Source organism: Tupaia chinensis, unplaced genomic scaffold (genome assembly GCF_000334495.1).
Source record: "Tupaia chinensis unplaced genomic scaffold, TupChi_1.0 Scaffold000104_1, whole genome shotgun sequence".
Classification (NCBI taxonomy): Eukaryota; Metazoa; Chordata; class Mammalia; order Scandentia; family Tupaiidae; genus Tupaia; species Tupaia belangeri.
Window position 1 is genome coordinate 2,979,734 of NW_006159568.1, and position 13,531 is coordinate 2,993,264.

A 13,531-nucleotide genomic window follows, 5' to 3' on the forward strand; every position below is an offset into this window, starting at 1 on the left:
CAGTGCGCATTGCCTGCTGAAATAATTTCCACAAAGAGTGGCTCCTATTACTGCAAGAAGCGTGCAGACGTCATGATTTATTATTATTTATGGTCCCAAGGCCTTGTTTATGCAAGACGGGTTAGGTGCGTGCGATAGAAATGCCATTATGCAAATGACATTGAATGTCCTTACTGCGCCTAAATAATTTTTGTGTTGGACGATTAAACCTCATCTGTTATTGATATGGGCTGCAGTCGGGCTATTACAGAGTCCCAACAGTACTTACTCCCAGTAATGGGAAAATTGAGAGAGAGAGACCAACACAATTGCCTCAAGTGGGCCGTGATGGTCTGGAAGGAGTAGAACATCTCCAAGAGCGGAGGGAGCCGCCCGCGGACTCCTCGGGATAAATAAGGAAGACAGCGCGGGCAATAAATTACGCCGGGTCTGAGTGGTGCCTTGGAGAATTTGCGGCCTTCCAGTCTCGTGATTTAGCTATTTGATTCAGCCGGGGGACTAGGCAGCCCCAGCCTGAGTTCCAGAGGGGCCCTGGGCCAGGGGGCTGCCAGCGTGGAGGGGAGGAGGACACGGGCGGAGGTAACCACCACTACCGGGGGCCTCCAATCTGCTGCGCCCACAGCCTGCCTCTCTCCCCAGCTCCTGTGCGTGCGGCCTGCGTGCTCTTGATCTCTTGTGCTCTCTCTCTCTCGCTCTCTCTCTCTCTCTTTTTTTTTTTTTGACACAGCTGTGAAGTCCCATTTTGATCAGTGTTGATAGCTTATGAATTCCAAAATTGACAAAATTTACAGAAAAATGAGGATAATCCATCTTCCTTAGCGGCCTGTCAGGAGCTGGCCATACTTCATAATCTCCAATTACAGATGCTATTTTCCGACATTTACATGCAGATATTAGAACCAAATGAAAATGAGAAACAAAGAGAGAATGGAAATGCAGCTATTTATATGTATAAAAGACAAACAGGTAAATTTGAGACAGTTAGATTGGATTTGGGGTCCCTTTAGGAGGCTGGAAAGAGACAGCCTTGAGCACTGGGGTCTCAGAACAAAATGGTGAGACACAGGCCTCGCCAGGCCTGGGACTGGACTGGTAGTTTGGATTAAAAATGGGTCAGCGCTGCCCAGACAGCTGAGGACATTTGACTGGGGGGTAAGAGGGACATGAAGGGCATCCTCCAGAGTTTTAAGGGGTCTCTGGAGACCACCCATAGCTCAGACTGAAGTGTCAAGTCCACACGTGTTTTATAACGGGGTGAGTTTAGAACCTTCCACAGTTATTTAAAAGAGAGAGAGAGAGAGGAGAGAGAGAGAGGTGGTTTGGGGGAACTGTCTTTGGAGTCAGCTTTTTCCCCAAGGCAAATTTCAAAAAAGTGAGCATATTCTGGTAATGAATGCATAAACTCCCCCCAGAAGGGGATTGGAGAATGTAGCACTGCTTGTCAGAAGGGCTCTGGCCAGGTGCACCAATAGACTTTAAAAACGGGATACAAATAATAAAATTAATGGGGAGAGAAGGAGTTCTGATATATGGATAAATCTGCTTCCTTCTCCAGGCTAATCTGGCGGAGAGAGGAGGGTGTGGGAGGAGGCTTTGTAATGAAAATGTTCTTCCCATAAAATTGAAGGGAGAACAGCCTTGTTGCCCTCGCAGCTGTATGTGGCACTGGCTTCTGGAAAGCTGAGGATATTAATTAGCACTGCTTTGGATTAAACTCTCCCAACCATGTCGGATGGTCCGATTCTTCTCTTTGTGAGCTTGACACAGGGCGGCAAGGAGAAGCCTGCCTGGCTTTTCCCACCCTACTGTTATTACTGAACTTTTCTTTTATTTGGGGATCAAACCTTTTCCCCTCCTGGAAGAGAAATGAGGCAGTTCAGGTTTTTCCAGGGCAGTTGGGCAGAGGGAGTCGGGTTGGCTGGACACGGCAGAGGAGGTGGAGATGGTTGGATGGGGCGATGTGAACCTCGCAGTTGTCTTTGGCTTGAAAGCTCTCATTTGTTTGTGTGAAGCCTGGCAGTTTCTAGCTGGCAGTTTTATGTTATTTGAGTTTTGATTTGTGGGAGAGAGGGGAAGGAAATAAAATCAGGAGGTTAAATTAATGTGTGTGTGTGTGTGTGTGTGTGTGTGTGTGTGTGTGTGTGTGTGAGAAAAATGAATTATTAAACTCAAACCAAGCCTGCAGGAGAAGTGTTTGTTTACATGTCCAGTCTCAAGGCAAATGGTTGGTTTGTTTAAGTAAATTACAGGTTTTAGCACAAAAATAATTATTATGCTTTGTTTCCAGGTATGAAACACAAGATTCATGGAACTAACACACAAATGCGAAATGCAAACACATTTCTATAACTAAAAGCAGAGGCTCTTGGATTGGCCCTGCAGCCTGGTGGTTAAGGGATCCAATCCCACATGGTAGACTATGGTTTGAATCCCTACTCCAGCAGCTTGAAAAACATGGGTGGGGGGATGCATGTGCACACATGCTCCAAATCCTTGCACATTGGAGAAATGGAGGAGGAGGGCTGCAGGGTGGCGATGGCCAACTGGGGAGTGTCCCCCCCACCCCCATCCCCCGCCCCATCTCTCTCTGGTGAGCGTATAGGCCTCTGGCAATTAAAACAATAACAAAAGCAGAGGCTCTTAAGTAAAGCTGACCTTGTTAAAAAGGCAGAAACACTGCTATTGTGTTCGTTTTTTCTCTATTAGCTAAAGTTTGAGCTCATACATAATAGCTAAAACCTAAGCCTAGTATCTCTGTCCCTTAGTTTCTCATATTTCTTTTCTTTAATTTTTTTTTTTTGAGAGGTTTTTGCTACAGAGTGTGTGCGCTTGCCAGAGAGACAGATAGAGATAGAAAGTGAGATATCACCCCCTCAGGGGGGATGGCCACACCACAATCCCTTCTCCTTCATTCTCCTCTCGGGATCTTGGGCACACACGCACAAGCGCCTGGCGTGAGTTTAAGCCACTGGATCTGGGACTCAAACCGCGATCGACTACGTGGGAGTCCAACGACATAGCCATTATGCTAACTGCTGGTCCCAGTTTCTCATATTTCTAAAACCCAGTGTCACTGTAGTGAACAGAGAGGGTGTGAACCAAGAAAGTAGTCAGATGCTTGAGTTCTTCCTTAATGGTGCTAATGAGGTGGGAGACAGGGACCCTAAAAATCTAGTTAGGGTATGGACCCACAATGTAATCACAAAATGGCTCAGTTTTGAGATGAAGGCAGCGGTGGCTCAGTGATTGATCTAGGTAGCATGACCTAGACCTGAAACAAAGACTTCTTCCTGGCCTCACCACCTCCCAGGAAAAATAGTTTGTATGACCCAAAGCTTCTCGACAAAATAATCTCCGTCCTCAGTATCCACTCCATAATTAGTAGGATAACTGGATCCACCTAGTGTGGCAACCCATTTTCCAGGACCTCTCCCTTCTTGGGAGCTCTCTTTTTCCTCCCTTTTAATAAATTCCTCACTTTACTATACCTACTCTATGTCCACGACTCTAATTCTTCCTGAGCATGGGATAAGAGCCTGTGTCTCACTGTGAGTGTGGGCCTGATCACTCCTGTGGCCCTGTGTTCCTAACAATCCACGTGTAGGGTTTATTTCACTGTTGTTTCTCACTAATGTTAAGATCGATTGCTAATGTTGACATTAAATCTGAGCACGACTGTCCTCTGAGTTTATCACATGGGAGTTTCCTGTCTGAATAAGGAGAATAAAGGAGAAAGTTAATGTATCCATGGCTGGATCAGTCTGGAAACATTTCCTATGGAAGGGCATTCTTCTTAAAGTGTATTTATTTATTTCTTCCATGAGTAAGGCAGAGAGAGAGAGAGCGCAAGACAGAGAGACAGCATCCCCCAATAGGGTCTTGATGCCATGATCCACCCCCAGCTTCAGCCAGCCCCAGATCATAGGTGAGCATGTACCTGTGTACTCAAGGAGGTCTCCAGACTCAAACCTGAAACCTTGTCACGTGGGTCAGCCTCTCAGTCGTGTTTGACCTCTGCACTAACTGTCTGGCCTGCCAGGAGGTCATTCTTGAGCCAGGATTTGAAGGGGGTAGTCAGACTAGGATGAGAGAAGAGGGAGGATGCTTGGGGTGGAGGGAATGGCCCTGCTGCAAAGTAAGGCAGGAACCGGTAGGTGGTCTCAAGGAGTCACAACACACGTGAAAGTGCACCCGGCCTAGTAGTTGGGATCACCCCATCCCCTGGCCACAGTGCCTCGATATGCGCAGTGAGAATCATGGTCAAAAACAGACTGGAATCAGAGAGAGCCTAACCTCACTCCTCTATTCTGCAGCTGTCTCCACTTCTCTGAACCTCACTGTTTTGATCTGTAACAGGATGGGGGTAATAATAGTGGCAGAGGCCCAGCCATAATGGTGTATGCTGCTAAGATGCTACCCCACAAATTGGGACCATATGGGAGGCCTAGTTTCGATTCCTGGTTCAAACTAAGACCAGGCACAGTGGCATGCACCTGTAGTCTCAGTGACTTGGGAGGCCAAGGCAGGACAGTGACATGGTGAAATCTTGTCTTAAAAATAAGGTGTTAGACGGGTGGTTTGTAATGGTGCTTAAAACCTTAGACTTTAGAGTTGCACACTGGGCGTGATTTAGAGACATAATTTTGGCACTCTGTACCTCATTTCCATCATCCTAAAGGCAGGGCATGTACTCACTCCCGAGGCTCTGTAAGGATCCAGTGAATGAATGCACTCTGATGCCGAGGACAGCGCCCAGTGTGTAACAGGCAGCCAGTAAACACAAGCACGTGCACACACACACACACACACTTCCCACAACTGTTCAAGGGCTCTGAAGGTTTAGAGCTGGCAGTCTTCAGAAGTACAAACCAGAAGTCTGAATTCGCTGCGGGAGGCCTGGCCTTCTCTGCCTGGTGGTTTCCTTGCACAATTACTGTCTGTCCCTATGACTCCTTGGTGACAGAGAGGACACTTCCTTTTAAAGCTGCCTGTGTTTGCTTTTGCAGAGCAGAGGGACAGAGAGGTGATCTTTGGCCTGAAGAGTGTGTGCGTGTGCATGCATGTGCACACACATGTGTGCAGCAGCAGTCATAAGTAGTCGTGGAGAGGGAAACTCAGGCCCACCTCCTGGCCCCACCCATCCCATCTCATCCCCTGCAGTACAGAGGGAAGTCTTTTCCTCTCCTTATGGCTCCAGAATAACCTTCCCGCCCCCGCCCCCAACAGCTGGCAGTTGCTCTGAAAGAAAGTGGGCACTGAGCATCTTGGGGTGCCCCTCACTCTCATGCCAGGCCCTTGAGGATGGAATCCTCCCTCTGCATGCCTCCTTCAGGTCCCTTGGTAAAGGCCTGCCTTTCCTGGCGGGTAACGGGCCTCCCTGCCCATACCAGCCCTGCAGCAGGGTAGGACAGCCAGGTCCCACCATGGCCTGCCTGGAAAAAGCCTGTGGAATTGGGCTTCCTGGAGATGGAGCTTTGTTTCTGGAATTCTTCCTCCTGCTTCTGCATGTCAGGATCTGGAGTTGACCATGACATAGCCAGGCAAAGACGGAGCAGGACCTGGAACTCCTAGAACACAGCCTCCTCCTCCTCTCTCCCCCAAGTTCCCCCTAGTTGGAGTCTTCTTATCTGCAGGAGGCCTTGACCCTTGGATCTTTGACCATGGGCTCCTGGTTCTCATGGTCCAGAAGTGGAGATTCATGCACTAAGCCTTGCTGTGTCTTTTCTCCTATCTGGGAAGACAAGGGTCGAATGCTCTTCCTCTGTCTCAGCCGCCTGCAGGCCTGAGCCCAGGGCCTTCCTCTCTTCCTGCTTGTCCTGCAGATTTCTCACATTTTAGGGGGAGCTCTGGATTCCTTTGCCCTCTCTGTTGCTCTTTTGCTCAGCCTCACTCATGGTGGGTCCTACTGAGGCCTGCTGGGGCCGGTTTAGACAGGCAGGGCTGCTGCCCACAGGAACCTCCTGTCCTAAAGGGAGAGCAGACGTGGAATGACTGCAATGCAGAGTAGCCTGGGATGAACGAGTGTCATAAACAACGGGTGGGGAAAATGTGCTAGGAAGTCAGAGACAGGAATGATTTATTCCAGCCAAAGAGACTTAAGAAAAGCATTTGGGGGTGGGATGGGATGTAGCAGTTGAGTCGAAACTATGGTTCAAATCTCAGACTTGGTGACTTGAAACTCACGCCGGGCACGTGTGCCTATGTGCCTATCCTGGGAGGAGAATGGAGGAGAGGGGATTCTGCAGGGCCATCCTCCTGGGGGGATGCTTTCTCTTTTCCTCTCACTGTCTCTCCCTCTCTCTCTGGCAAATGCATGTGCCCTAAGGCAAAAACCTCTAAAAAAGAAATTAAAAAAAAAAAAGAAGAAAGCATTCAGGAGGAAATGATTTGGACTGGGCCGGAGTGGACAAGGAGTTAGATTAGGGCAGGAACGGGAGGCAGAGAAGACAGTGGGGGCAAAGGATTGCATCAAGGGTCCTGGCATTCAAGGTCTAGTGCACCGCCTGTGTGGTTGGAGGAGAGGCAGCGTTTTGGAAGTAGTTAGATCCGAGCTGAAGCTGAAAAAGTAGGCCGGGATTTGGACTGAGTAAAAGGTGTAGGTTGACACTGCTTGGAAGCCACGGGGAGCCAGAGAGAGTTTATAAGCCTCCCCACAGCATTCTGGCGTTGATGAACTTGCACATAGCATTGTTAGGGGGTAGGAGAAGTGAATGCCTATATATAATCATATGCATAATCACTTTCCATTTCTAATGGACTCAGAGTGAGCACTGCATTGACAGAGAGGACAGCGTGGACCAGCCAGTGGGCGAGCTCAAGGAAAGCAGAAGCAAGTGTCCCACGCCTCAGTGGAGGCCCAGGGGCCTTCTACTGGTCTAGGTAGGAAGGGCACTGACACCTGTAGCCCCAGAAGACAGGCTTTGGAACTAGAGCCCCAGAAAGCACATCAAAGGGCCATGTGAGGAGGACCAATGGGGGGAGACTGCGCGCTCTCAGCCTCAACTGCGGAGTGGTGCCATAGGAAGCAGTGAGCTCCCCGTCCCGGAGACGCTTTTTAGGTGGTTTCAAGCATCAGATAAGATCAACCTCCTTTGGGTCCTGTGATTTGAGGTTCATTAAAATTTTGTTAAAAGGGGCCGGCAGGTGGTGTGGTGGTTAAGGTGCTGGGCTCCCACACGGCCAACCACGATTCACATCCCGGACCCAGAAACTTGAACGTCATACCGGACACGTGTGCTTGCGTGCCCGAGATCCTGAGAGGAGAGTGGAAGAGAAGGGATTGTGGTGTGGCCATCTGCTCTGAGGGGCGATTGCTCACTTTCCCTCTTTCTGTTTCTCTCTGGTAAACACATGTGCCTTATGGTAAACACCTGAAATTTAAAAAGAAAAAACATTCTGTAAGAGGCCAGGGGGAAGAAAGGGCTTTCTGGTTAGTCGTTGCTGGGAAAGTTCCTCCCAGACGGAGGAACTTTCACAAAATGTGATTTCGGCCTCACAGTGTGAATTTGAGGAGTGGCCTGGAAGGCTGTAAACAGAGCAGGGGCGATGACTCATTTAAACTTTGCATATCTTTTCTCTGAAGTGCCCCAGTTGTGCCGCACACCGTTTTGACTCAGGCCTGGGCACATTTCTGGGGAACCAAATGACTGGAGAACATGTCTCATTCACACCTGTGCTGCTTTCTGATGAGTAAAAGCTCCTTGGCATCACTTATCCTCTCGGTGACCCTGGGAAGCACCTCTGGCACCATTGGCAGAGCCAGGCCATGGTACCTGTCCCACTTCATTTGGTTCCACAGACATTTATGTCACATCTGTTCAGAGCTGGGCACTGAGCCAGGAGCTGCTGCCAGAAAGACAGTCCTGTCCTTACGGAGGGTCTTGCACAGTTTCGTGTACGATGCAGACTGAGAGGTGCAGTGGCGGAGCTATACACCCTCAGGTGTTTCAGAAGCAGAGGAGGGGAGATCAGGGAGGGCTTCCTGGAAGAGGACAGTCCTTTAGAATCCTTAGTAGTTCTCCCCCTCCCCCCTCCCCCCCCCGTTAATACCAACAGGAGCACTCTGTAGATTATGGAGTCATTTTGTAAGCATCCCTCATAGTCACCCCATTCAGCAGACATTTTTGTTGTTTAATCTATCTTCATTTGGTTTAATAGAGAGAAAATGCTAAAACCTTTTCGTAGTTTGCTTGTTACATTTTTTATTAAACATTTTATTTCGCGATAATTGCATAGTCACATGCAGCTGTCAGTAGTACAGAGGGACCCTCTGCTCCCTTTCCCCACTTCTCCACAATGATAACACCTTGCAGCATTATAATACAGTGTCGCGGCGTAGACATTGTCACACTCAAGACCCAGAACAGTCCCGCCTGGTGGACTGAAGGACCCTCCTGGTGTCCAATTCAGTAGACGTTTTTAAAGTCGTTTTTTGTTTGTTTGTTTGTTTGCACAAACCTGGCTCTAGGGACTCAGAAAATGGAAAGAAAAAGGCCTGCCCTCAAGGACTTGACATTCTTATCACCCCCTTTGTGGCTCTCATGACCTTGTGATGTGCACCCTTGGTCACAGATCCCCTTGTTACCAACGTGAAAGGGATCTAAGAGTGTTGTGGGGGGCGACTAGCCTGGTTCCTCACAGTGTGAACTCGGCCATGTCAGGCTTGGAATCCACCCTCCTCGCTCCATGGTGCCTACCCTGATGACGGTCAGGCCTCTGGATTCAGGAGCCTGGGGGACATTTTTGCTAGCCCAGAGTGAAGCGTATGCCTGGCTTGGGGCCACATCAAGGAGAATGCCATTTCACAGAACAAGGACCCCGTGTTTGTGGGCACAGAAATGATGAGGCCTCAGAGCCCAGAAGCCCCACAGCCCTGGTCCATCTCCCTCATGACAGGTGGAGTCACTGAGGCAGGGTAAGGGGAGGGATCTGTCCCCAGTCGTGTGGGAGCCAAGTCCCCAGGCTCACTGCAACCAACCTAATCCCTCATCATGAAGGTAGAATTACTTCTCAACATTCCGCTTCGCCAGGGAAGGTTTTGGGGTACTCAGGTTTAAAACATGTGGATCAGTCCTCCTCGTTACCTGCAGATTCAAGGTCAGGGACAGTAGGGTCTGTTGCCAGGGTGCTTCCTGGAGGAGGACAGCCCACCGTAAGTGTCTGAGCTTTACCCCCAGAGATGGCAGTGAAGTCTTCAATTCTAACTCTGCTTCTGGGATAGAGAAGACCTCCAGGGAAGAGGCTGGCACTGGGCTTGTCATTGGAACATCTGGGCTCCCAGTCTGGGCTCTATTTCTGGTCTCCAGGATTCCTAAGGACACAATGGCCCTGCAAAACAAAACAGAACAAAACAAAAAACTTGCAATCTGGAAAGATGAGAGGTCTTACGCTTCTTGTGTTTGGAACTTCTGGAGTCCCTGAAGAGGTGGATGTAGCAGACTCCAAAGAGCAGGAAAGGGACATGACGAGGGGAGATGGAAGACTCGGGCTGGCCTCGGATTCTTGGATGCATTCATTATCTCACAGGTGCCATTGGGCAGGGGATGGGGCCCACGAGCAGTGCCACAGTCCAGTACGTGCCCTTGGGTGGTGGGGCTCTAATTATGGAGAATTTCAAAAGCAGACAGGATAACCTAATCAAGCTCTCATGGCTACTCCCCATCAGATTCAGCAATAAACACTCATGGTGGTCTGGTTCCGTTGGCGCCTCTATTCCCCAACACTCCACTTCACTTTAGTTATTTTCATGAATCATTTTCTCTTTCATGAGCATGAGAGACAGAGGGACAGCCACCCTCAGCAGGGTCTCCTGCTGTGATCCTTCCGCAGCCTTCCCAGCCAGCCAGGATCACGCTTGTGTCGGTGCGTGGCATGCACAGATTCACCGGGGAGCTGGACTCTCCATCTCCCAAGTGACTATAGCATAGCCGAGCAGCACGTTACCGCTGCACCACCACCAGCTGGCCCTCCGCTTTATTTTTAATGGCTTTATTGAAGTAGAATTACATTTGTATTGCCAGAGGCATGTGCACTTGTCAGAGAGAGAAGGTCCCCACCTGCCCCGATGGGGCATGGTCATGTTGCAATCCTTTCTTCTCCATTCTCCATCCTGTCAGGATTTGGGGGGCATGCATAGACACATGCCCAGTGTGTGTTTTAAGCCACTAGAGCCTGGATTTGAACTAGGTTGTTAGCATTTAACCACTGTGCTTTGAGGTGAGCCCTGAAGTATAATTTTATACCATACAATCCACTCATTCTAAGTATGCAAGCCAAGATTTTTAGTAAATTTTAGTAAATGTAAGAAGTTGTACAACTATTTTGGTTTTGGAACTAAAGATCTCTCAGGCCAGTTTATAATGAATCCCTGCTCCTCGCTCCCCTCCCACCCCCAGCTCCAGCCAACCACTGCTCTGCTTCTCGAAGAGTCACCATTACACATACACGGAACAGCTTTTTCATCTGGTCTCTTTCACTTAGCCTAATGCTCTTGAGGCTCACGCATGTCGTAACATGTATTAATTACTGTAAGGTGTAACATGCAGCAGCATGGCACTCCTTTTCGTTATCACATAGTACTCCATTGTATAGAAATACCACATTTTGTTGATGCACACTCCTGACACCATATCACTTCATCTGTAAGTATTTTTAGAATGAATATGAAGCCTTCTTAAAAACGTGGCCACAAAACCATGATCACACCTAAGAAGTTAGCAAATCCCTTGTTATCACCAAAGACTCAGTGTTTGCATTTCTAATCATCTCATTACATGCCATGATGCTATTTTTTTAGTTATGTTTTTTAGTCCGTTTGGATCAAGGTCCACATTGCTATCAGTAGACACGTCTCTGCATCTCTTTAAGCTGATATGTTTCCCCTCCACCTCTCCTTTCTTGTCTTGCTGTTCACTGATGAAGAGAGAAGTCATCCTTTGGCCAGGGATAGAGGCAGAGAGTATCAGCAGTCGGAGGGGACTTAGTGACCACCAAGTCAAAGTGCTCAGACAGCTGGGGAAGCAGAGGCCTGTGAAGGGGGCCTGGGACCAGGTCTCTGGCTGCCTCGGTCATCTAGACCCCTTTGCTTTCTGTCTCAGTTCACCAGGCCAGGCCCTGGAGACGTGCCTCCCCCACTGCAGCTCCAGCCCTCCTCTGGGTAGATGCGGAGGTGGGCAGATGTCTGGTCCTTCAGGCTGGGAGTAGTTGGCCTGGCTCTGGCCTTCCAGCAGGTGATGGGGAAGTCTCCCGGCCCGAGGCGGCCACCTGCTGTAGCCAACCCTGCAGCCTCGTCCCCATGCACTGCCCGCCTTCGTGGTGCCCTCCTTCTCACGTGTCTGTGTTTCTTCTCTCCTCCATGCTATGGCAGTGGTGCCCCGTGCTGATGAGACAATACTTGGTGCAGCCCCAGGCAGTCCTTTTCCAGGTAATTTCCTAGGGACCCAAATGATGCCCAGCGCACAATTTCCTGGGGCACTTGCTCCTTAAGTCATTTGCTAGGATTCCTTAACCTCTCGGGTTGCTAAGTTTCCAAAGTGCTGATCTCATTCTTACCCCTTAGAGTTTCTTGATCTCCAGGGCAGGCAGGAATTAGAGTACCGTTTTTACTAGTGAGTAAAATGAGGCTCAGAGACCTGGCCTGGTTTGCCCAAGGCCTTACAGGTGAGAAAGAGGCAGAATGAGGACAAGAACCCCACCTTATCACTCCTAATTCAAAGTTCTCTCTACCTGGGGGCCAAGGGCTATAAATGATGTAGATGCAAATGAATGAAGTACATCCCCCTCTCCGTAGCTCTGTTTTCTGCACTGGGACAGATGGCCCTGAGCATCTTCCTAGCTCAATGCATTAGAGACATCTGGAGAACAGTGTTTGTGCAGAGGGTGCCCATACCTGGGGCTGGTGGTTTGACCTTGAGACCTTGTAGGTGTCTGTGGCAGCAGGCGGAGGAAATGTCATCCCAGTTGGCTGCATTGGAGTGGGCGGTCTGTGATTGCTGACCTCGGTTTGTTTCTCTTCCTGGGTCACGGTCAATGAAGCACGGGGAACTCCTGATGAGGAGAGAGCCAAGATCTGCAATGATGCCTTAAGAAAGAACCCCAAGAGCTCAGAGTAGGAAGCGTGGGGTATGGCTGTTACCCGTGACTGTCAGTGGGGGGCAGGTACGGTGGGACAATGTACCCAGGTGTGCAGGTGCACTGACACGCTTCCTTACCTCTGCACCCTACGGCTTCCCAAGGAACTGAGAAATGGAAGTAGACTGCCACTGTCACAGGAGAAGAGGCACCAGGAAGGCCCAGGAAGGCCTCCTCTGTTCTTTCTTGATCTTCCTTCCATCTTTCCTGTCTTCTTTTCTGTCATTCTCTCTCACACAGCCTCCACTTTCATGAAGGACTTCAGGTGGCCTGCTGGAGATGCAATTACGTGTACCTAATCAGTTAACTTTGAAAGAAAAGTCCAGAAACTATGCAGGAAAGAGGGGAGGGTCACTGGTGCCGGGAGTCAGCACTCCTGTGGTTGTGGTTGAGCTCTGCACATGACTGTTTCCTGGCAGTCAGGACAGAAAGGGTGTGCAGTGGTTTTTGGGGGTCCCTGTTGTTGAGCCAGATGCAGGTTAAAGATTCAGCCAAGGTTGGGGCGGGGTGGGGGAGACTTTCTCCTGGTACTGAATTGTAGGAGGGATTGACAAGGAATTTGAATATTCTAATGAGCTGTATCTCCAGAGGTTAAACAAAAAGTTGTGTAAATGGCTGTTTGTTTGTTTGTTTGTTTGTTTGTTTTTCCTCTAATAAATGTAGAATACCTGATTTTCCATCACAGATTGGTAAAGGCCCTTCCAAGGGGCTTCTGGTCACCTGTCTTGGTGAGGGGAAAGGTGGTAGGAGGGTAGCCAGCCTGGCGATGTTCCAGGGAGCCCAGACGACTGAGGAGAATGCGGGTGCTTTTAAAAATCACAGGCAGCTCAAAGGGCCAGAATGATGAGACTTAGGACAATTGAACACCAGTGCTAACTGTTGTGTCCAACAGCTCCTGCAGGAGATGAGTAGAAGCTGTGGGTTCCCACCAGAGGAGAGAGGTGGGCTTGGGTAAGCCCTGTGAGGTGATGGCGGGAGGTACAGATATCAAAGGACAGCCTGCCATCCCCCGAGCCCTGGCTCTTTGCAGGGATTCCCTTTACCTCTGGGGGCCAGTGGTGGCTAGGTGACAGGTTTGTAGGCTTCCCACCACGCGTATAATACGCGCTGAAGGTTTCATGTCTTACAAAGATGATCCAAACCCTACTGTCAAAGCGACTGGATGTACTTTATCTGATAGTAAATTTATGGACTAGAATAAAAGCAAATAGCAAAAAGGCCCTCCTGTCTGGGAATTAAGTAAGTTAAGAGGCAAGATATCCCCACTGGCCACCTTCCTGCAATTCTCCTAAAGCCAGGTTCATTCCACCTTCTCTTGCAGACTCAGCTGCCTGGGCTGTCAGAGAGGAGAGGCTGGCATGTAGGAATGGGGCAGGCCAGGGAGTGGAGTGGGGTGGGGAGG

At 49.5% G+C, this 13,531-nt stretch overlaps 1 protein-coding gene across 5 annotated transcripts in view; it reads left to right on the forward strand.

The window, feature by feature from the left end:
* The window catches only part of PAX5 (paired box 5), a 212,093-nt gene that overhangs the window by 98,383 nt on the left and 100,179 nt on the right, over positions 1-13,531 (forward strand). For 4 of the 5 annotated variants that reach the window (XM_027770032.1, XM_027770033.1, XM_027770034.1 and 1 more), the window contains exon 7: positions 11,366-11,422. The exons of the other annotated variant lie outside the window; for it this stretch is intronic. In XM_027770032.1, coding sequence (XP_027625833.1) covers positions 11,366-11,422 — 57 coding nt within the window. The remainder of the gene's footprint in view (positions 1-11,365; positions 11,423-13,531) is intronic. 5 annotated transcript variants of the gene reach the window in all.